We start from the raw sequence: 22,534 nt of genomic DNA, 5'->3' as shown, positions 1-22,534 counted from the left end.
GTCGTGTGGTCAGATACGTGGGTATCAACACCAACGACCATTACTCAAATCTCACTTGCTTCAGTGCTGGTGGTTTCCGTTGGAGTTTAGTATTTAAACAATCGTATCGCCGTTCTAGTTCTAGCGATGCATAACTTCAATGCGAAACCATACAACAGTACAGAGGAAATGAGAAAGCTCTCCTCCAAACGATGAAGCTCAACTGGTTGGGGTATCCCTTCAACAGAGAGCACCACCAGCTTTTTTGCTATTTTTAGAATGCATGAGTCGTTTGCCGTCTGCTAAACGAAGTCTTTCTATATTCCGTTTAGGTAGAGAACTTGAGTCGTTTAGAAGCCGTTTAGTGGTCGATTAGTGGATTTGTGGCACTTGGGAAAGCTCTCAAACCGAAGAAAGCTCTGCTGTGTGTCTAGTCCATCAAAAGATGGTACCACGAGCTTTTTTTGCAATTTTTAGAATGCATGAATCGTTTGTCGTCTGCTAAACGAAGTCTTTTTATATTCCGTTAAGGATGAGAGCTTGAACCTTTTATATGGCGTTTAGAGGTCGTTTAGTGGAGTCGTGGTTCTTGGATATGGATGTGACAGTTCAGAAAAGATGCAGTTGATAAGTTGTTCCTAGGTTTCATAGCAGCCATAAATACGCGCCAGAAAAATTCCAGTTTATGTATTTTCGGCCTTAAATTGTAGATTTAATTGCCTCTAACAAAATAATTCATTTTATTTACTCATTAATTTATGCGTCAGGTCAAAGCAATACGCTTATCTAAACCGATTCTACTAGCCGAAGAGTATAAATTAAAAAATTAATATGATTTTTTAAACAAAATGCGTTTCAATCACGAGGCACGATCTCTCGTACGTGCAGCTGTCAATTAGCAGATCAGATTGAAAGCGTATCTTGTTCGTTGGGGACTTGCGACTTTGTCACGCCGGTGTAGACATAACAATACCCTGTCATTCTAGGAACGGCCCCTACAGTTCGCGATGTTTGTTTTCACCAAATCTTTCCTTTTAAATCCAGCCCGGCGTTCTAGTTTGTTGGTAAAAAAAGGTAAATAAATTATAACCGTCGCTCCGACGCAAGGCTGGCCGCGCGCTAACGTTATTTTCAACCCCCCTAAACAGCTCGATGGTGCGCCGATTACCACAAGACCAATGTAATTCTCGCAGCCGGCAAGCCGGGCAGACAGGCCGCCTTTCAGAATGCAACGTTCGGGCAGCCGGTGCACCAGACGCATCCACATTTAATAGGGTCTGGCGAGGTGCTAACCGGCATACGGCTTGAAGAGGTGCAGGAGAGGCGAAAACGGCTGCTCCACGCGTTGCGAGATCATCACGCGCTCCAAACCGGCACGGCAACGAATCACATCGTAAGTACGTCGGCTGTGCTGTGCAACGATGTGCAAAGAATAAACGTATCGCCCTTGTTTTGTAGGTGGTCATCCCGTCGGCGAACAAAAAGTACATGAGCCACAAGATTCCGTACGTATTTCGACAGAACACCGACTTCCTGTACCTGAGCGGCTGCCAGGAGCCGGACAGTGTGCTGGTGCTGGAAATTGACGCGAGTAGCAACTGCAAAAGCACGCTGTTCGTGCGCCCCAAAGACAAGCATGCGGAAATGTGGGACGGCCCCAGGACGGGCGTGCAGGCCGCCGTGGACGTGTTCGGTGTGGAGGAGGCGCTGGATGTCAATAGCTTAAAGGAATACCTCACCAAGCATGGTTTCGCCCATCCCAACGCGGTGCTGTGGTACGACGCAGCGGCATCGGATTTACAGGACGTTTCAAAGATGGTAAAAGACGTGACGAACCAGACGCAACCAAAGCCACCGACCGAAGCGATACAAAGCCTCCGGCTGGTGAAGTCGGCCAGCGAGTGTGCGCTGATGGGCAAAACGTGTGAAATCGCATCCAAAGCCATCAACCGGACGATGCAGCACAGCTTTCCCGGCATCAGTGAGCATCAAGTGTTCGCCAACGTGGACTACTACACCCGCGTCGCCGGTGCCAACTTCCTGGCCTACCCGCCGGTGGTCGCGGGCGGCTCCAACGCGACGGTGATACACTACATCAACAACAATCAAATTGTCAGGACCGGTGAGCTGCTGCTGCTGGACGCCGGCTGCGAGTATCACGGTTACACCAGCGACATTACCCGCACGTGGCCCGTCGAGGGCAGGTTTAGCGATCCGCAGCGAGTACTGTACGAGGTGCTGCTGCAGGTGCAGCGGGAACTGCTCGGCTGTTTGCAGCAGGCGGGCGGCGAAACGCTCGACCAGCTGTTCGATACGATGTGCTCGAAGATCGGCAAATACTTGCAGGAAATCAAGCTCATACCGGAGTCACTGTCGGGCCTGGAGCGCTCCAGGGCGGCCTACAAGTTTTGCCCCCACCATGTTTCGCACTATCTGGGCATGGATGTGCACGACACGCCGTTGATATCGCGCAACATTCGCCTAATGCCCGGGATGGTGTGCACCGTCGAGCCAGGTAAATCGTTGTAGCTACTCGTTTTCGCCCTCTTCCAACCATTCATCAATACGCTTCTTGCAGGTATTTACATCTCCAAGCACAATTTCGACGTTCCGGTTGAATTTCGTGGCACGGGTTTGCGCATCGAGGACGATGTGCTGATAAAGCCGGATAAGCAAATAGAAGTGCTTACAAAAGAGTGCGCAAAAGATGTAGCGGCGATCGAAGGGTTATTTAGTCGCTAAAATGGGGAAACCCGTTTTTGTACGTGTTTTTTTCTACTTTCGCGTAAGAACTGTTTACACCGACTCAAACCCTATGTAAATGATTAAATAATGTTCCTCTATTGTTGTAAAGTTTTTTTTAATGTTCGTTACTTGCTCGATCATACTCAAAGTATCAGCTTTATATTTGTGAAGAATCTACATTTGTCTATTTTTTAACGCTTTAGGACTAGTGATGGGAAAAATAAAGTTTTTGTCAGATTCGATTCCGGCTAGCTCCTAAGTTGTCTGGAATCGATTCCGGAATCAGTTTCCGAAATCGATTCCGAAATCGGAATTGGCTCCGAAATCAGATTTGGTTTCGAAATCGGAGTCGGTTTTGGCATTTCCTTAGGAATTTGGTTCCAATGATTGAAAACCGCCAAGAATCAAAATTCATTTGTTCTTCAAATTCAAATTCAAATTCATGGAGATTCTCGGACTGATTTTCCTGCTGAAACTTCATATTTCCATTCAAGAACTGATTCTCATTCCGGAGCTATTTCCAATTATAGAATCAATTCTGATTCCATTACCGGAGCAAATTGTGATTCCCAGGTCGATTCCGGAATCGATTTTGGATTCAGAGTCAACTCCGAAATTGGTTCCGGAATCGAAATATGCTCCGACAACGGCTCCAGAATCGGCTCCAGAATCGAAAAATCAGGATCTGCTTCGAAATCGGAGTCGGCTTCGGCATCTCCATAAGAATAGGCGTTTGGGTCCAATGATGATACGTATGTATTGATATAGCCGCAAAGAATCAAAATTTACTGGTTAACGATCCATTCTCATGGAGATTCCCGGACTGATTTCCCTTTTGAAACTTCTTATTTAAATTCAAGAACTTATTCTCTTTCCCGAGCTAATTCCAATCCCGTGAGACAATTCTGATTCCGTTTCCGAGGTAAATTGCGATTCCCAAGGTCTATTCTGATTTCGGAATCGATTCTGGATTCGGAGTTAACTTTGGAATCGGCTCAGGAATTGATTCCGAACAAGGAATCGGAATTGGGTAGGTCTGATTCCGAGCTCCCACCACTATTTAAGACGCTTCTTATTCAAAACGCCGTGTAAATGTGTTATCGCTCAATGTGATTGCAATCAAACGGGTAAATTACTGTAATATGCAAGGGCGGTTTGTTTTCTACAACCTTGAAACGCTGAATATTTAATATTTTTGTGGTTTTTGGAAATCGAAAATCTTTATTTTACCTAGGCAACAGTAGCAACAAAAAGAACGAAACATTCACTCATCTTCCGCAACGACCGGCGTTACGATGTGGTCCGGCGCAAGCCGATAAACGTATTTGTGCGCCTCGTCGTAGTACGGATTGGTCTGCTCCCGCACCGCCGTCAGCCAGCTGGCCAGTGCCGGCCGGCCCTCACACGGATCGTATCCGGCTATTTTCGCCTGCTCAATCTCGCAAGCGGCCGATAGGTCGGCAATGCTGATGCGATCGCCCGCCAGAAACGCCGGCCCGCTACCGGCCGGCAGCAGCTCTTGGTCGAAAAAGTTCAGCACACCGTCCAGCCGCCGGCGCAACCGTTCCGTCTTGCCGGCGTCCGGCTCCTTGCCCAGCAGCGGGTTTAGCCACACGTGGAAAAAGTACAGCGACACGTCGGCGCGCAGGTTTAGGTGCTGCCAGGAAAGGTACTCGTCGACGCGTGCCTGGCGCACCGTGTCGCTAGGGTACCAGTGGCCGTCGGTCGGAAACTCTCGGCACAGGTACCGGTAGATGGCGACGCTCTCGGCAAGCCGGAAGCTGCCGTCCACGATGCAGGGCACCTTGCCGTACCGATTCACCTGCCGGCGGTATTCGTCCGTCTTGTGCTGCACTGTGCGGGGGAGGAGCCAAAAACGGGAACATTAAAATTAAAAAAAAAAAAAGATAACGCAAAGATTATCACCCGCATACTCACTTTTTCGCAGCGCTATCGGGCACCGGTCAAAGGGGATCTTGTTGGTCGATAAGAATATGTAAAGCGCCCTCGACGGTTGCGACATGAGGTCATAGTAAAGTTTAACACTACGGGACATTGTGGCAATTGAAGCTAGCTGGAAAGCGGGAAAAAGGGATTATTGAATGTAATAGGCTAACCATTTACTAAATTGCGCGCAGTAAATTGCATTTCTTTAAATGTTTGTAACGTCTAAAGCTAAGCAGCACCTGCCTCCTTTTCTGCACCCTGCCCCCAAAACGAGCTGGTTGGGGTTTCAAGTTCAAGTTGCTGGACCGCCAAATAATGCAACAAAACGGCACCACTACCTACTGCTTGCAATGTATTCCAAGAAGCAACAGGGGACGGCCGCTTGTTTTAATCTGCATCGCGGTTACGCAAAAAAAAAAGATAAGCAACAGCTTTTGTTTTTATTGCTGACAAAGCTGACAACTGAGCTGCTCGAGATAAACATTGTCGAATGGAAAGGTTCGATGGCAAAAAAAAAAAACAGTGCAGCATACATAAAAAAAATAAAGCATTGGCATTATGAAAAAAATGATTTCTTACAAAAAAACCATTGCGTGCATAGAAAAATAGCTCACAATTGTGCGTCAATCACCGGCACCTCGGTTTGTCAAATCCAGCCAAAGATGGCGGGCTCCAAAGTGCGGAAACAGTACAACGCGCGCCGGAGCAACCCATCGCAAGAAAAGGGACAGCCTACACCTTCGCGGTCGCCCTTTCCTTCGCGGACGCTTTCACACGCGCGTATCTGGCACGGGCTAACGGAGCGGCGCACAAACGAGACAACGTACAGCAGACCGCGCTACCGACGGTCGTCTCTTTCGCTCGCGTTCGTCGAGCGGACCCGAAGCTTTCCAGCCGCACACACTGCACGTGTAAAAATGTTTGTACAATTATTGCGCACGCTTAAACCATCTCAGTCTTGGCTGGAATTCGTTGCCCTGCAAACCGTGTGAAGCTCGCTCGCCGGCAAACCGTCGCGTTGCATTATCCTCCCGTGTGCGGTGTTCCAGCATTGTTCGTCTTGTGTGTGCGTGTGTTGTTTTTTTTGTTGTTGTTGTTGTTGTTGTATTGAGTGTGTCCTTGTGCATTATTGATGCTGCAGGCGAAGAACGTAGGGAAGCACTGGTGCTAGTTTGAGTAAATTGAATCAGGCGGAAGGTTTTACAGCGGCCCACGGCTTTGTCAACTTAGGAAAAAAGGTCAAGCAAAGTTGCGTGGCTCAATTATCAGCACAAACACGCACACACACACACACACCCGCACCCTTGGAATACCCACTATCAAACGTTTGCTCAACGAGAGAAACAGCATCTCCACCGCATCAGCAGGATGTCCGACTCGGTTGAAGTAGAACAAATGGCCGAGAGCAAGCCTCGCAAGGTAAGTCACAAGCGTGTGTGTGTGTGTGTGTGTGTGTATCTTGGCAAGTGTTCTTTCCTTCTTCTTCTTCTTCTTCTTCTTCTTCTTCTTCTTGGGGCGCGTTACGACCTACGTTCCGCGGGTCAATGCCGGTTCGCTGTACGGGCGCCTCCGCTTCTCTCATTCTTACCGGATATGGTCGCGCCTCATACACACACACACACACACACACACACACACACACACTCAAAGTTCTTGGGTTGGGCGGGGGGTGAACGACAATTGCCGAATGGACGAATTGTCTTGTTGCGGGTAGCCCGGATCGTCTCTCCAATAGACCGCCGAGCCGCCGTCCGTTCATGCAAATCTCAACGATAAATCCACTTCATCCCTCAACGGCGCCTTGGGTTTTTTTTTCAAACAGTCCAAATAAATCACGGAGAAAGTGCTGCTGCAGGGTGCCACTTTCGTGCTATTTATTTGAACTGAATTTGCAAATCATTGAAATCACTCGTCACGCGCGCCTGCAAAGTATCACAAGTATCACACACAACAACAAAAAAAAAATCCGTTGAAAGCAGGTGCACATTCGAAAGACCGTTCAAAAACACACACACCACCGGGACACGGACGGTGCAACGCCGTGTGTGTGTGTGTGTGGCCGCGCGAAATGCCCGCAGGGCTTGGCGGCTTCAAAAAAAAAAAAAAAGGTAAAAAGCCATCGCCGAAGAAAACGGGTTCTTCAACAACAGTGTGCCCAGCGAAACCACCAGCAAGCCCCAGATGCATCGCCAACCCCCATCCCGTCGCGCCCCCGGGTCTTGTTCGGGTGCGAACGACCTGTTTTACCAATATGTACGGGTAAATGATGGTTTCCTCTGGTTTGTTCCACATTTATCCCGCTTTTTGGAGCGCCTTCGACCAGTTTCTGTAACTGTAGTGATTAACAAGAAGAAGAGGAAGAAGAAGACGAAGAAAAACGAAAATTAACGAAATCACTGACACTGACACGTGTTGCTTACAGTTATGCAATGCAATTTCGGTTCGGTTTGGTACAGATTGGATGCAATTTTTTGGGGTATGAGATCGATCGGGAAAATAGAACATGAAACTGGAGAAAATTTGTATCCTTAAAATCCTTCACCTTTGTTTGGGTGAAGCTGGCACATCGTTGGCGAAAAATGTACACACAAATACGAGGGTTGCTGCTTTCCTAGAAACAAATTTTAATTTTAACATGAAAAACATTCATTGAGAGGATAAGAAAACAAAAACTGCTTCATCTGTGTGGCATTACAGGGTTATCCAGTAGTGCTCATAGCTGTGGGACACTTTATTGACTCTTTCTTACAGGAAATGAACTTAATGTAATGCGAATTGGACTCTATAGCACCCTTGTTTGACGAATCCAACAGGAATTTTCAAGGCGTATCATAGAGTCCAATTTCTAACAAGGGAAGTTCACTTCCAATCGGAAAGAGACAAGGAAGTGTCCCACAACTACGAACTACTTAGCTTTGACATTCACAACATTCACAAAAGGATGAAAACAGTTTCCTGTGTCGCACTGATTGAAAAACCGCACCAGCGAAGGTAGATAATGACGTCATAACACGTTGTGTGTGTGTGTGTGTAATCGAAATGCAAAGGGTTTTCCCGAAAAAAAAAAAAGAAATAAATATGCTGAATTTTAAGCATGCCGTGTGTGTGAGTGTAACCATCAACACGAAGAAGATGGGCAGCCCCGTTTTGGGAAGTAGCATCTTTTGGCTTCCAATGTTGGCGATCGGCGGGACCGGCCGGCCGGGTGGGGTGGATTTTTTTTCTTCGTTCCGTTCCATTTTAGATGCCTAATTGGGGCCAATGGCTTGCTAGAAATGGGGGATGAAATAACACAAACATAGCAGCGATAGCACGCCCACGCCTTCACCCCCCCCCCACTCCCCCCCTTCCACTTCTCCTAATTTCATTGCTTTCGGTCCGAAAGCTGCCGCTGCATCCCATCCCCAAGTGTGTGTGTGTGCTTTGGTGCGATCGCGTGGCTGTTTGCTGTACATGGAGGGTGTGGAGGATAATTTCACCTTTTACTGAATTCGCCTCCTCACCCGCCTCCTCGCCACCCCTAATTTCTCTTTCCCGTCACTCACAGCAGTAGGAGAAGGGTCCATGTTTTTTTTTATTTGGTTGGTTTCGTTCCGAAATGTAAAGAGATTTTGGAAACTCCGCCCGATGTGGGAACGATGGGTGAGCAAAAGGATAGGGTTAACTGTGCTTCGGAAAATATAGAGCACAAGCTAAGCGAAACGACTAGAAAATAGAAAGAAGAAGGGAAACACATCTAAAAAAAAAAACGGAGGAAAAAGAAAAAGAAACCGAATATACAAAAAAAAAGACGCAACAACAACACAAAAACGCTTAAAATGCGAATTGAAAACACATGCACACACGCGCGTGTGTGAGTGCAGCGGGAAAGCTGGAAATTTGCTGCACGGTTTTTTATTTTTTTGCTGTGTGCTTTTGCCGTTGTTTGCCTCCGAGGGACGTCGTCGTTTGAGGAATGTGTGCGTTTAATTGTTTATTTTCATTTCGCTGTACAATTTAATCTCTCTCGCGCGGATATTTCGCGTGGAACCAGTCGCAAGACAACAACACACGCTCGGTGCACTAATTGATTAGCCCAACCAGGGCTGCAGAATGTCACTGTCAATGTCATAAAACAATTGTGTCTGAAACAAATTCAATTCTGCGTCACGTACTTAATTGTGATGATCAGGGGTGATATTCAACACGATCGGTGTGATTAATGCATGCTTTGTGACATTTTTGTGACCAACGGTTGGGCGGTCACTTTGTCATGACTTTTTTTTTGCTGTGCAATCAGTTCTGCAAAATGTCACTGACATAATCATGACAAAATCATATCAGCGTCATGAGCTCTTCTGTGATGATCAGAGGTGAGACTCAAACAGTTGATGCGATAATTACATGCTTGGTGACATTGTGTGCAACCAACTCTTGGTCAGTCACTTGGTCGCGACATTTTCAGTCGGTGATAATCACGATAGTCATGGGAGGAATGCGGTGCGTGCGAGTCTGCTTCGATTGTCTGTCGGGTCAAACAGAGCGTTAAAGCATGCGCATGTTGCTCCTTGGGACCATACGCCAAGTATATTCCAAAAATGTCATGATTATCACCGACAGAAAATGTCATGACCGAGTGAGTGATCAAGAGTTGAGTGTTAAACAAAATGTCATCAAGCATGTGATTGAACCATCAACTGCTTGAGTCTTACCTCTGAACATCTCAGTTGTGTACATGATCTGATTTGAGCTTCGTTTCATTCAGTGCTGAGTCTTGGTGACTAAAACTAAAGTGGCATTTGGCAGGTCTGGTCAGGAAAAATTAATGATCATGCTTGCGCCGGCATTAAGCTCAGCTTGTCAGTCAGTGCATCGCGTTGGACCCAAGCATCCACATGTTGTGTTCGGCATGTCATTACGTACTTTCATTGAGTAGCAGCAATGTGCATCAAGCTACCACGGATATGATCATTGTTTTCGCTGGTGAATATCTCGTGATGCTCATGACATTTTACAGCACCGAGCCCAACATCAACTGCCGATAATTTGCCAGCGCATCGGTGCAGTTATGTCATAGAAGAAAAAGAAAACGAAATTTGAACCTTGTTGCTTGTTACAAGCAAGTTTGAAGTATTTTATCTTTTCCGTGCGGCTGATGTTCTTGGCTTTATTTTCACCCAACCGTAGCTTTTTTTATTGGGGGGGGGGGGGGGGGGGGAGAGGGTCTTTGCGGTTAAGGTCAATATTTTACCGAATGCGTTGCGCTAGTTGGTGCGTTACGAACCACTTACATTGTGGGATAATTAAATCAGCTAAACCTAAAACTACATCGCGCGTTAGAGAAGAGAGCGAGTGAAGGAACTCTGCGCACAACGGATCTTTTTATACAGCCCGGCAGGGGTCAGGCTTGAGCGCTTTACGGATTTAATCAATCGATCTTTATATGTTATCGTCCATTCCCTGGGCCGACTTCCGCCGCTGCTTCTTGTTTGGTGGCCCGCGCCAATAACCTTCCGGCGGGGGGGGGGGGGGAGAAAGCCACAACCTCCCAAGGAAAGCACGTTCCGCAAGACTCTCCGGACCAGTGAGTAATATTTTTACCACCTACCCCTGTGCGCAGCACATTGGAAGATTGCCCAAATGCGGTACTTTTTTCGTGTGTGTGTGTGTGTGTGTGTGTGTGTGTGTGTGTGTGTGCTTTTCTTACTGGACTCGCGCGCGGGTTTTGCTGCGCTTTTGCGCGGACGACCGGGTCTAAAAAATCTGTTGGCTCGCTCCCGAGGGGTTTTTTTTTTTTGTAATGGTGAATTCACACCATCTGTGCCGAGGTTTGCCGCGTGTGTAGCGAAACAATTTTTTGACAAAATTTTAGCGATTGCAAGTGGTATTTATAGAAAGAAAAGAAGAAGACAAGAAACCCCGGCCTTGCGTGTTCCCGCAGGAGCGTGTCACGATGAATCACGAGTGCAATTTTTATATTTCTTGGCACAAATCAAGACATGTTTTTTTTTTTTTTTTTTTTTTTGGTGCTGCCGATTGTGTGTATGGATGTGTCACCAATTGTCGGGCAATTAGTGTCTGGGGCTAGCATACAGCCCGCCAACCCGCGTGCGGCTGACAAACTCAGAGGGTCAAGGCTGGTGGAGTCTTTTGTACTGTAGGTGTGCGTCTGTCTGGCTGTGTGTGTGTGTGTGTGTGTGTGTGTGTGTGTGTGTGTATGGAGCATAGATTGGTGTGGGTACAGACAGTCCATAACGGCAGCGCAAGCCCGCGTCGGTAGATGATGGCCCTGACACACAAAACAAAAAAAAAACAGCAAACGAACCGGACAATCTCTGGCCGCGCTCGATGCATTGGAGGGAAGACAAAAATGGTCAACTCACATATCACCGGCGCGCTTGGCGGGGTGCTACGAAGCACGAAGCGATTGCAAGAAGAAGCAAACCTCCCGCCAGGTTACTTTCACGCACAGTGCAGGAGGAGGAGATACAGTTAAACGGGAGATTAAAATAAGGGTGAAAATAAAATGCACGGCAGTGCGGGGCGACATAGACGAAACATTATTTGGACAGCCTTTGAGCGATGAGTGTGTGTGTGTGTGTGTGTGTGTGTGTGTGTGTGTGTGTGTGTGTGTGTGTGTGTGTGTGTGTGTGTGTGTGTGTTGGCGAGCCGAGTTGCACCAACGCCTTAAATGGTCATCGTTTCATGGAGCCGATGGAGAGGCAGCTGTTAGCCAGCGCCAAAGTTTCGATGAAGTGTTACTTATATTGCACCCGGAGCGCACAAAACAACAACAACGAAAAATGCATTATTTTGACAGTGCCTTCAAGCCAATTCCAGGAGAGAGAGAGAAAAAAAAACACATGGAACATGGTGTGACTTGGAGTGGGTTGAGGGGGAAAGAAATGGCAACACTGCACGCCAAGTCCGCTCAGTTCAGCCGGAGCGAAGATGCATCAACAACAACCAGCGCTAATGCATGCAGCACACTTGTGTGTCATAAAACCGCAGCCAGGAATGCACCCGTCATGCGGCTGTGTTAGTGACTGCGCACTGAGTCATACACGGCGGCGAAAACGCGAAACGCACGATAAAGATTTCTCTGTGTTCGGTTCATGCCGTGCGGGGGGGGGGGGAGCACAGCACTATGGCTCCTCGCAACCCTAACCGGCATGCACAGTTGAGATTCGGCTGTGCTGGGAAAGCAAAAATACTTTAAAGCAAAGGCATCAAACAAATTTTCGGTAGGAGGCACCATCTGTCGCCGGTTGCTTGCCGGTGCGATGACGCGATGTGCCGCGGACACGTCACTGTGCCGGCGGAAAAGGCGTCGAATGTGTGTTTTTGTGCATACGCTGTTTTCTTGCAACACACACACGCCGCCGTGCAAGCCACCGTTTATTCTTTGCACGAAATAGAACAGAAATTATTGAGCCCCGGGGGCTGCGGAAGGAATGCGGCCAAGATGGTGACTCAGCCAGCGGTGAACTGCTGTTCCGATCGTGTTCGTATTTGCGGTCCCATGACTCATGCCATGATTCCCTATCGCGCTACCCCACTATCAGCGAACCGATGCGTGGCTAAACTGGGCTGTTTACTGAGATCATAAATAAACGACTAATGCAGTGTGCTGTTTGAGCGATGAATGCCGATTTTATCTCATTCTATTTCGGCTTTATTTGAGCGCTTCAGCATGGCGACTTAATTACGTGTTACAATTCTCGAATGAATAAATGTCTTACAGAGTTTTCCAAGTCAGTTTCAAATTTAAACATTGTTATTTTTCCGCGAGCAAGATGTTAATCCTCATCCATCTGACATTTCATTTCCATTAAAATATTTTTTTAAATTTCATCAGCATGATTTTCAACACGCTTCAAGCTGGATTGAGTTTGGCAGTTCTTTGTTGTGTGTTGAAAATCATGTGTTAGAACTAAAGTTTCATTTTGAAGCAAACACAGTATTTGACAGCTGTTGAAAAACATTTTGGATGTGGTAAATACTTTTACATTCGAAAGTGACTTGCAAACCCCTGTATAATATACATTACAGGGCATTTTACTTGAACGCAACTTTGCAGCATTTGACGGGACAAGCGCATCAGTTGTTTTTGGAATGTTGTCATGCTTAAGACGCCATTCGCACCGGATATCGCAAGCGCGGTACATAACATCACAATTCCAGCGTTACGGATTCAAGCAAGTATTCAACTCCATGTGTCTGAACAGATTCAGGGTTGGTAATTTACAAGCTTTTAGAAGATTTTGGAGGAAACAATCCAAAATACTTTTTTCACGTAAATTCACAATCACAAAGGGACGAACACCTTACCCAACGCTTAAGTTTCAATTTTCGGGCGTGTGCATTGCTTTAAAAACGTTTATAGGCGCTGGTTAAATGAATGCTTCAAGCCGCCAAACCCTTTTGCGATATGGTGTACCGCGCTTGCGATTACAAGGTGCGAAGGTTGTCTTAAGCGTGATGACGTTCCGAAAATAACTGATGCGCTTGTGTTGTCAAATGCTGCAGTTGCATTCAGCGTTACTACGCTTGCGAAATCAAGTAAAAACCCCTGTATTACGAAACCACAAAAGAAGTAATGTAGCATTGAGGGAGCTAAGCACCCGACAATGGTACAACCTTATAAGGGCATTGATATCATCGGCCGGCAGTGTTGCAGCGATAACAGCCAACATATTGCTCAATCTCTTTTCCGCTTTATCTTTCTTTCCTGTTTTTTTTTTCTTTTTAGATGGCATTGCCCACCTCGCTAGATAAGGATGCAATTCGCGAGGCGTACGAGGACGTACGCTCCAATATGAGCGACCACGAGTGGGCCGTGTTCAAGTTCGACGGGCTGAAAATCGTATGCTCGGCCAAGGGGCAGGGTTTCCAGGAGTTTTGCGCCCAGTTTCACGACGACGAGCGGGCGTTCGGCTACATCCGGATACAGATGGGGGACGAGATGTCGAAGCGCAGCAAGTTCCTGTTCCTCACCTGGATCGGGCCGGAGGTCGGTGTGATGCAGCGCGCCAAAATGTCCACCGACAAATCGATCATCAAGGATGTGATCAACGTACGTGGGGGAGGTTGCACCCGGGACGGAGGGGGAGCGAAATTAAAAAAAAAAAATGTTCTGCTTGCTATACCCTTTCCCCTTTCTGTGTTCCGCTTTTAGAACTTTGCCGTCGAGCTGCAGGTGGAAACGAGCGTCGATCTCGATTTGGAAATGTTCAAGGCGCATCTGAACAAAGCTGGCGGCGCTAACTACGGCACTGGCGTGCGGGAGCTGTAACACTACCCAGGCGGACGTAAAAAAAAAAAAAAGGAGAAGCAAGGAGATGTTCGGCGGGCTCCTTAACATATCGCAATAGAGCGTGAGCCGGCTGCCGGCCGGGTTTGGCCCTTCGACAGACTCACGCAACCCGCCAACCGTGTTCGGAGATGAAATGTGATCGCGTTACGGTAACATTCAAGACAGCAGTCCGTGGTATTGTGTTTCGCAACGGCACAAATTCGCTTAAAATCTTTTCTTTTTTTTTTATCGAAATGAGGTAAAATCGTAAAATCAACCTATTAACGACCTCGCTAAAATTCACGAGTCAAGAATTCAGTGACACACATGCATGAGTTTTACTATAGACTTTCGGGCTAATTCGTTCGTTTACATTTGTCCATTTTGACTGATTAATTTGTATTAGATGGTGGAGAAAGCGATAACTTAATCAAACATTTGTTATTTGTGCAATCAATTTTAGCTCATCCTCTCGCGATCGCCAATAGGATATCGGAATTGGTATCGTCTCGTGTTTTTTTTTCTTGTTTGTTGTTCCGGAGCCATTGATAACATGAGGTTTTTACTCCGTGACGTATCCAGGTTTCATACTTACTGCTGTGTATTTGTTTTTCGTGTTTATTGCGACCGGCATAATGCTTCTAATAGTTTGCACTCACCACACCTCCTTTCCATGTCTGCCACGGGTAAAGATCACAAAAAAGTATATTGCTCATGGTTTTATTTAACTAACAGTGCCTTAATGCTTATCAATTGGCGCTCAAACTACCCACAAATCACGTTTCGTAAACGGCAACAGTTGCCAGTATATGTATTAGTATAATCAATTGGCTAAGTGCGACAGGGTGGGCAAACAGCGGTTCCCTCTTTTTGCTAGCAAACTTCTATCTTACTTAAGGGGTTACGACAGAACAACAAACACACACACACATATACATACACATACGTGTCGAATGGCTACAGTGGATAGCGTATACAACGAACATTGTATATTAAAATATCACTAAATTGTCGCACGCACAATTAGATAAATGTAAGAAAGGGAAAGAAGGGTGATAGAAAAGCGTCCCGATGAAACGAAGTTAGCACACGCGAGGGGCAAAGAAGCGGCATGCTGCATGTGAGCGGTCCTACGGTCTTCCTAGGGGGGGTTCAGGAGCTGTACTGGGCTCGCTGGAAGTGAACTTGGTGCGAGATGGAAACTGGACTCTAGGGCAGCACCTACTTTGAATAGACACATGGCAATTCCTATAGGATTCCCAATGAGCTTGTCCATAAAGGATGCCGTAGAGTCAGCTGCCCGTCCCATAAAGTCCACCTTCCCTTTTAAGAAAGAGTCAAGCAAGTGTCCCTAAATTATGAGAACCCCTGACAAAAAAAAAAACCCCTGTATTATTCGATTCACTCATAAACGGTGTGGAAATTTTTGGAAAACAATCATTTTGGAATTGTGATAAACCAACAGCAACGATAGGCGATTTAAAAAATCTTTTGTTTCATTATATGTTTCTTTCGTTTGTTTGTTTTAAATTAAGCATCATTCTACGCGCCCATTACATTCATCAAAATTAGTAACTAAATTTACTCAAATAATGAACATGCTCTCAACTTAAAGGCAGCGTGTATGTGTGTGTTGTTGTTGCATCGTGAACGTTTTTTTTTCGCACCAAAGGGTGCCGTAAGGTAAAATTGTGAGTGGAAACAGAAACAAGAACAATCGGATAATAATAAACATGCCTCAAGCAATTGTGACACGGCGGAAAATAAAACAAAACTGGTAACACCTTAATGTAATGCCACTATAATTACGGGCAGTCAAAGGATTAGAATAAATGTGTATGACAGTAACACAGTGGTGTTTGAAGTGTTTTTTGTACTTATTAAGTCTGTCTTACTCTTTGAAAAATTCGACACAATTCTGCCCATTGCACGTCAAGTAGTAGTTGCATTCGAATTATATGATAAATGGTAGGTTTTATCATCCTTAGGTTCTGAAGGTTGGGTAGGTTGGGGCAGTCACGTGGTACAGTCGTCAACTCGAATGACTCAATAACATGTTCGTCATGGGTTTAAGCCTGAAATGGTCCTCCCGTTGCATGGATTGACAATATCCGGCTGCGTGGCAATGCATTTAGTCTCGAAAGCCTGTATAGGTCGGCATGTCCGCGTGTGACGTTACGCCATATATAGAAGAAGAAGGCTCTGAAAGTTCTAACAACTTTGAACGGAAAGGGGTTATTTCACGAAGAGTGAAGGAGTTGACTGGCCTTATTTTTGAAAGATGTTCTCATGCCCTGATTTTTCACTTATCCTTGCTAAATCATTACAGAATTTAGATAATTTTTACAAATTACAGTCTAAGGTAACTCCTCAAAGGTCCTGCAGTATAGGGCAGGGGTCTCTTCACATTGCCTAGTAAAAATAATGCTGTTGAGAGCCATTTTGACGTTACCTTTAGCTAATGGGTGAAGTTCATTTTTGGTTTGAAAAATTGGAGGAAAAAAATCTATTAATTTTAACCCTTTTGAAGCCATCAGTGTTGTTACTTAGCAGACAGTATTACAAGCTCTCGAGCGCCCGCGGGTCGTAGTTTGGAGACCTCTAGCTTAGAGCGATATTTATGTTGGGGGGAAAAAACAACGTTTTGCTAAGGAATATCCAACACGGCAACTGTGAAAATATGGCCTACTTTGACCGCTAAAAACATATTTTGTGTAAATTCACCTAAGCGATCGGCAATGTGCGGCTCTTAACAGTTCATATATTTCATTGAACTTTCACACATTTTTTCTCTTGGTTAAAAAATTTGGCTTACAATTTTTACGTAAAGTGGGTCAACCGAAGACCTAAGCGAATCTGGACAGGCAAATTGCATATGCTGCTTAGAGAATGCATCTTAGAGAGACAAAAATGTAGGGCATATAAAGAGACTCTGAAAATGTTCATCTTAAAGATACAATCAATATTGCAGATATGACGTTTTACAGAGATTTCACCATAAAACAAAACGCCCGATATCAGAGGTAAAAAACACGGATACCATTAGCGTGGCTTAATAGATAAAATAATATTGTTTGATAATAGTTTGGAACATATTAAATCGTACTGTATTGCTTCGAATTAAAGACAATAATCATTAGGACATTTTTGGCATGGGATAATTTCTTACTATTTCAAATTTAATCAGCCGAAATTTAGCTATATTTTCTTTCATATTCTAGACAGTTTCGATATTCTTCATGTTTCATACTACATATCATTATTATCATCGAGTAATGCTTCTGTGTGTCTTTTTGTCGCTGCAGGAGCCCAATCACTGATACCTACTTCATAGACGGCACTGCAGTTAATCGACAAAATTATGCCAAAGACCTGAGCGATTCTTTTAGATTCAAGTTTGAATTTTAAACAGCATATCGATGACGTTGTAGCCAGAGGAAACCAAGGCGTGGTTATCCGGACAACTGATGAATTTCGCAACCCTATGTGCATTAAGGCTGTCTACAATAGTATCGTTCGTTCGGTTCTGCAATATTCGTGCGTAGTCTGGTGCACGACTACTGCTTCTTCAATTGCTCGTTTTGAGGCGATTCAACGAAAGCACACGCGATATGCCCTAAGCCTACTTCCCTGACAAGATCGCAATAATCTTCCTCCGTATGCGTGGGCGGTGCCGCCTTCTAGGCCTTAGGTTAGAAGACGCAATGCACAGTGCGCTTTTATCGCTGGTCTGCTAAACGGCTCTATCGACTCATCGCCTTGGTTGCATCGTATCGATATCTACGCTCTATCCCGACCACTTAGGTCTAGATAGACTCTGCGGGTCGTGCAGCCTCGCACCATCGCTGGTAAGTTTGACCCTATGTACCGCATGACCCTTTTTGTAGATCCTCGTCCGTCTCATGAAACTAGGTGTTTACTATTTGGCTTAGAGACGCTTGAAAGGAGACGTGAAGTAGCACAGTTGAAATTTATGTCTAAGCTAATTATAGGTGAGACTGACGCGCCCGAACTACTAGCAATAATTAATATAAATGTATCCTCTAGAACTTTTCGCAATAATCGACTTCTTAGAATTCAACTGGCTAGACGAGCTGATAGTGAAAATGATCAAATAACTGCGATGTCTCTGAAATTTAACGCTGATTACGTTAGTTTTGACTGGCATTACGCGACTCATTTTTAACAAAGCAGCTTATTGTAATGTGCGTTATGTTATGTATTTGTTCGATTATTTATTAGCTATGATTTGCTAGATTTAGGGTAAGTTATAGGGTAATAAAGCCATTTCGCTCGGCCAATTTCTTCCGCAATAAAAAACAATACAATACAATACAATGTCCGCTGTATTCAACACTGTTTCGCACTGCTTCGACTTTAACGTTTCAACTCAGTCTTTAAAGAACGTCTCCGGCTTCTGCCGTGGCCACAGTGAACTGTGATAAAAATCTTGATTTTGCTATGTAATTTTTTTGTACTGTTACATATCTTGAATAGGCCATATTGTCCGTTGACGATTAACTAATAAAATAGTAATAATTACGAACGTTTTGATACGGATTCCAGACAGTCACGAAATTTAATCAATAATCTTCACTTTTACACATACACTACAGCTTTTTTGTTTTTAACTTATTTTATGTTCCGGACACCCAATTCTGAGGAATTCTGAGTGTTTGTGTTCTGGATCAACCAATTCTGGAACAACAAGATGACGGTCAAATTGACAACGAAGTTTGGGTGCACAGCTATCTTCAAATATTGTTGTTTATTATTGCCACTGTATCTTTATTATCATTCAGGTCTATTCTATTTTTGCAATCGAGATGTCTCTACGTCGTGATGAATATTGTCAAGGAAATCAGATTTACTATGCAGCTAAACTATCTCACTTCCGTTAGCGGTTTCAAGGTTTCCATAAAAATGTGTTAAGTAAGCAATTATTTCTCAATTATTTATTTTCATTATCTTTCAGGAAATTCCTTATTTTTTGCTCACATTCAAATTCTGTTAACGTATTTTAAATGCATCTTCGAGAGTTGGACAGACAATTTCACGCCTACTGCGATTTCGGTTTCCCGCCTCGATGGATTTTCCTTAGCAAACTTCTGTAACAATAAGCAAACCTATTTCAAAAAGCAATCGAGACAAGTTTCTGGATTCTACTCGAATCGAGAAATAGAAGAAGTCCTAAACTGTCTAAAAATTTGTTTTGCAAAACAAAGTAAAACATCTTGCTTCTATCTTCGGACAGAATTGAATACGTGTTTTACGTAAAAATCAGAGCACAATATTAAAAAAAATTCTTTTCATGATGATAACTACTTTTACAATTCCGATGTACTTTAATGCATATGGACCAATTTTATGGGAAATATCGTAGATATTACACTGGCGCCAAACCTGCTAAGAATGCCTTCGGTGGTGAACAGACCGACAGAAAATATTTATTTATCATGACGTCGGGGTCTACTGGATGTCTGAAATACTTTTAATTTATTCTAGTTCATCATGGCAAACATCTAAAAGATTAAAAGCAGCATGACCAGAGACGAAATGTACAGACATTAAATAAAAACATTATGATTGTACGGAGTCTGAAGCTGTCCGTTATTTGAATTATAATATTTTTTTTTAGATTTTGCTTTATTTTATTTAAACTTTTGGGTAGCAAAATAAACTAATTTAGCTGATGAAAACTAGAAAATCGAATTAGGAATTCACTTCACTGAGGATCTATCGCCTAGCCCAGGGGTCTCCAAACTACGGCCCGCGGGCCGCATGCGGCCCTCAAGAGCTTAAAATGCGGCCCCGATGACTTTGCCAGATTTAGAATAAATATTAGGTTATTTTGACTTTTTCAAAAGAAATTGTATTTTTTTTTCATTTCTTAGACAAAAATCAAGCTTTAGTAACACGAATCTGTTCAAGTATCGATATTATTTTGTTATAAAAATGAGATTTAAACGTTCACTCATTAATTATAGGTAACATTAAATGGCCCTTAACATAGTGATTTTTGAAGCAATGCGGCCCGCGAGCTGAAAAGTTTAGAGGCCCCTGGCCTAGCCAATAGATTTGCATATGGTATCTAGAGCACAGTATGTAGTTTGGGGTATTTTGTGTACCTTAGTTTTAGGCAACGATTATTCGGTTTTAAATATTCATGTAACAAATTGCAGGCGATTCAGTTCAATGCTTGTTACGTAGGTTTTTATTTTGTTTTGGAAATTGCATCGAAAGATAGGAGAATATAATTATTACACAAACCTTCCTACTTTTACCTCTTTACTGCTCTTAAACTACCGTATTTTAGGTCATTGTACACTGGTAGTAACTTTTCAACTGTAATGCGATGCAAAATTAAGCAGGTATGTAATGATGAGGATGGTATAATTGATAATTCATTTGAAAACAACCGTGAGGAGCTAAAATTAAATTATTTAAAAAAATGTTAATTAATGCAACAGGGATGGTTCTTATACATACATGCCGCGATACGTGTATTTTTTAACGGACATAAGCATAATTGTACAATCTGCAACGAATATTCGATTTTTGTACTTCTAATCAAAAGAATTGAAATGCTCTTCACTCGTTTTTCTGTGAAAAATTGTCGTGGGTCAGCGTGTGGGTCGTGCAGTCCGCTTAGACGGTTGCACCTTCCGTTTTAAAACTGTTTAAAAAATATAGATAGAGTAATTTCGAAGCATTATTGGTATATTTTATTGCAATTTACCAATATTTACCCATCACAGGTGGTCAATCCAAGGAACCATTGGGGCCAAACCGTTAGAGCGGTAAGAAGGATCACACAATTAAACATTGTTTCACTTATTTACGCACTGTAGGTCTTGTTTATTCGTTTTTTTTTTGATAACAATTCTACTTTACACCTTCCATCCCGCCCTACAACGATGCACACAGCTGCATCAGCTGGTACGGGTTTTGGCAGCTGAGCAGTTTCAGCTCCTCCTCAAACCCGGGCTCATTCGTCTGTATCCATTTGCGCTCCAGGTAGTACTGGATGCAGCTGTAGTACTCAGCGTCATCGTAACCGACCACGCTGACCGGCACGAACGGGTCGAGATGCTCGAAACACTCGCGCGACTCCAGCAGCGCGAGGGAGGGCTCTTGTACCTGGGCCGGCCCCGCCACAGCACTGCTTTGCCGGCCGGCTGCCGTGTCCTTGAACTCTTTCACCATCTGGTCGACGGTGACCACGCACACGCCGTTCGTCCAGTCGTTGCGCGTGATGCTCAGGAACGGTTTGGTGAGCGTGATCTGGTCCGGCGTGATGCGTGCCTTGGCCTCCGTCAGCAAGCGCGTGTGCGGCTGGAAGAATGCATTGTACCCGTCGATCACTACCATGGCCCGGGCGCGACCCGCACTCGCATGCTGCTTCAGCTCCTCCACCAACGCAGCGATCGTGTCGCAGGAAAACTTCGCCCGGTTGATGCCGTGCTCGACGAGCTCCATCAGCGGTGCACCGGCCGGCGTAGTTTCACGCTTCGTCCACACGTACTCGCGGCTCACCGTCAGGCCCAGGCTTTTGATGAGCGGCCCGTTCTGGCTCTTGAAGTGCACCAGCCAGGCCGCACCGTCCAGCGGCAGATCGATCGAGCCCTCGTGCGAGGCCGAGTTCGCAATCTCCTTCGCGCGCTTCATCCAGTTCGGCACCCAGGGCACGTGTATCAGCACGTACTGCTGCTGGAAGCCGTAGTGCAGCAGGTGCGCTAGCACGAGCGATTTGCCCACGCCGTCCTCGCCGTGCAGGACGAACCGGTTCACCGGGCGGGCGAAATCCGTCCGCTGCAGGTACTCCATGATCTCGACGGCCGGCCGGCGCACCATCAGCGAGCACTCGTTGAACGTTTTGATCTGGCGCTCGAAGCTTTTCGGCAGCCCGCCGTGCGCAAAGATCTTCTTGCGCACGTCGCCCGGCACGGTGTAGTAGCGGCCGAGCGTGGCGCGCGTGTGATTGGCTACGGTTTGTTCCGGCGTGCGGAATTCCACCACCTTCGGCACGCGATCCAGCGCGGCGGCGGCGGCGGCTGTGTTTGCTGTGACCGATGACACTATCGAGCGGGTTTGATACCACACGGTGTTTGGGATGGTCATTTTCAGTATCATGGTGCGGCAAGTGGAAGCTTAGCTGGTCGATTAGCAGTAGTTCTTCCCTTCCCTGCGGCTGTCTTGCTAAAACGTTTGCAGCGAAAAATAATCAACATTACAGATTCTTACATAATTCCGCACGTACAGCATGCAGTCGCACACTACAATTACCTTTCCTAGCTTAATTTAATATAATTAATTTAATATAAACAGCAAATTATTGGCCGACCATTGAACGTTCGATGGGGTTTTGCAGCAGCAGGTAAGTTTCTTGTATTTATTTTGACACTGCACGGAGTTAGCATAATATGCTCTGACACCGGCAATGCGAGGTGATTACAGTGGGTGTTGTTATGTTGTGGTCTGGCACCATGAGGAAAAGCTTGCTGGGCAAAATGTCAAAAACGCGCAAACGCAGAGCTCGGTAGAGCTGTCAAGCTCCATTAAAATACAATGTGACCGGTGTGCATTACT

General features: G+C 45.1%; 4 protein-coding genes across 7 annotated transcripts; 2 read left to right on the top strand and 2 right to left on the bottom strand.

Moving 5' to 3' along the window:
• The first annotated feature begins 965 nt into the window (after positions 1–965).
• Positions 966–2,966, top strand: LOC120906868 (xaa-Pro aminopeptidase 3). The gene is made up of 4 exons (XM_040318994.1): positions 966–1,053; positions 1,128–1,372; positions 1,438–2,494; positions 2,558–2,966. Exons 1-4 carry the CDS (start codon positions 987–989, stop codon positions 2,719–2,721), a joined length of 1,533 nt encoding a protein of 510 aa, XP_040174928.1. The 5' UTR covers positions 966–986; the 3' UTR covers positions 2,722–2,966.
• Positions 2,967–3,916: 950 nt separating this feature from the next.
• On the bottom strand, positions 3,917–5,097 carry LOC120905839 (glutathione S-transferase theta-1-like). Of its 2 annotated transcripts, none has more exons than XM_040317066.1 (3): positions 4,911–5,097; positions 4,663–4,798; positions 3,917–4,578 (listed from the first exon to the last, which is right to left on the bottom strand). In XM_040317066.1, exons 2-3 carry the CDS (start codon positions 4,778–4,780, stop codon positions 3,989–3,991), a joined length of 708 nt encoding a protein of 235 aa, XP_040173000.1. In that variant the 5' UTR covers positions 4,781–4,798; positions 4,911–5,097; the 3' UTR covers positions 3,917–3,988. The 2 variants fall into 2 exon arrangements, with proteins under 2 accessions (XP_040173000.1, XP_040172999.1); XM_040317065.1 differs by having other exon boundaries at positions 4,915–5,096.
• A 500-nt stretch (positions 5,098–5,597) lies between these two features.
• On the top strand, positions 5,598–15,793 carry LOC120905840 (coactosin-like protein). Its single transcript, XM_040317067.1, has 3 exons — positions 5,598–6,090; positions 13,403–13,726; positions 13,829–15,793. Exons 1-3 carry the CDS (start codon positions 6,040–6,042, stop codon positions 13,943–13,945), a joined length of 492 nt encoding a protein of 163 aa, XP_040173001.1. The 5' UTR covers positions 5,598–6,039; the 3' UTR covers positions 13,946–15,793.
• Positions 15,794–20,136: 4,343 nt separating this feature from the next.
• Positions 20,137–22,428, bottom strand: LOC120906564 (28S ribosomal protein S29, mitochondrial). Of its 3 annotated transcripts, XR_005740120.1 has the most exons (3): positions 22,232–22,428; positions 20,695–22,144; positions 20,137–20,621 (listed from the first exon to the last, which is right to left on the bottom strand). XR_005740120.1 is itself a non-coding variant. In XM_040318328.1 (2 exons), the coding sequence occupies exon 2, from the start codon at positions 22,076–22,078 to the stop codon at positions 20,855–20,857; it is 1,224 nt and encodes a 407-aa protein (XP_040174262.1). In that variant the 5' UTR covers positions 22,079–22,144; positions 22,232–22,428; the 3' UTR covers positions 20,137–20,854. The 3 variants fall into 3 exon arrangements, 2 of the variants coding, with proteins under 2 accessions (XP_040174262.1, XP_040174263.1); XM_040318328.1 differs by having other exon boundaries at positions 20,137–22,144; XM_040318329.1 differs by having other exon boundaries at positions 20,137–22,140.
• Positions 22,429–22,534: the final 106 nt, after the last annotated feature.

This window comes from Anopheles arabiensis, chromosome X, assembly GCF_016920715.1.
Source record: "Anopheles arabiensis isolate DONGOLA chromosome X, AaraD3, whole genome shotgun sequence".
Lineage (NCBI taxonomy): Eukaryota > Metazoa > Arthropoda > Insecta > Diptera > Culicidae > Anopheles > Anopheles arabiensis.
The sequence above is the reverse complement of the archived record's forward strand: the minus strand, read 5'-3'. Positions and strand labels throughout refer to the sequence as shown.

Excerpts from the sequence above, each read along its gene's own strand:
- LOC120905839 (XM_040317066.1), bottom strand. The coding sequence starts at position 4,780 with ATGTCCCGTAGTGTTAAACTTTACTATGACCTCATGTCGCAACCGTCG. Across the intron at positions 4,579-4,662 it reads CCCGATAGCGCTGCGAAAAA|TGCAGCACAAGACGGACGAA; the intron begins GTGAGTATGCGG and ends TCCCCCGCACAG.
- LOC120906564 (XM_040318328.1), bottom strand. The coding sequence starts at position 22,078 with ATGATACTGAAAATGACCATCCCAAACACCGTGTGGTATCAAACCCGC.
- LOC120905840 (XM_040317067.1), top strand. The coding sequence starts at position 6,040 with ATGTCCGACTCGGTTGAAGTAGAACAAATGGCCGAGAGCAAGCCTCGC. Across the intron at positions 6,091-13,402 it reads CCGAGAGCAAGCCTCGCAAG|ATGGCATTGCCCACCTCGCT; the intron begins GTAAGTCACAAG and ends TTTTCTTTTTAG. Across the intron at positions 13,727-13,828 it reads TCATCAAGGATGTGATCAAC|AACTTTGCCGTCGAGCTGCA; the intron begins GTACGTGGGGGA and ends TTCCGCTTTTAG.
- LOC120906868 (XM_040318994.1), top strand. The coding sequence starts at position 987 with ATGTTTGTTTTCACCAAATCTTTCCTTTTAAATCCAGCCCGGCGTTCT. Across the intron at positions 1,054-1,127 it reads TAGTTTGTTGGTAAAAAAAG|CTCGATGGTGCGCCGATTAC; the intron begins GTAAATAAATTA and ends CCCCCTAAACAG. Across the intron at positions 2,495-2,557 it reads GGTGTGCACCGTCGAGCCAG|GTATTTACATCTCCAAGCAC; the intron begins GTAAATCGTTGT and ends CGCTTCTTGCAG.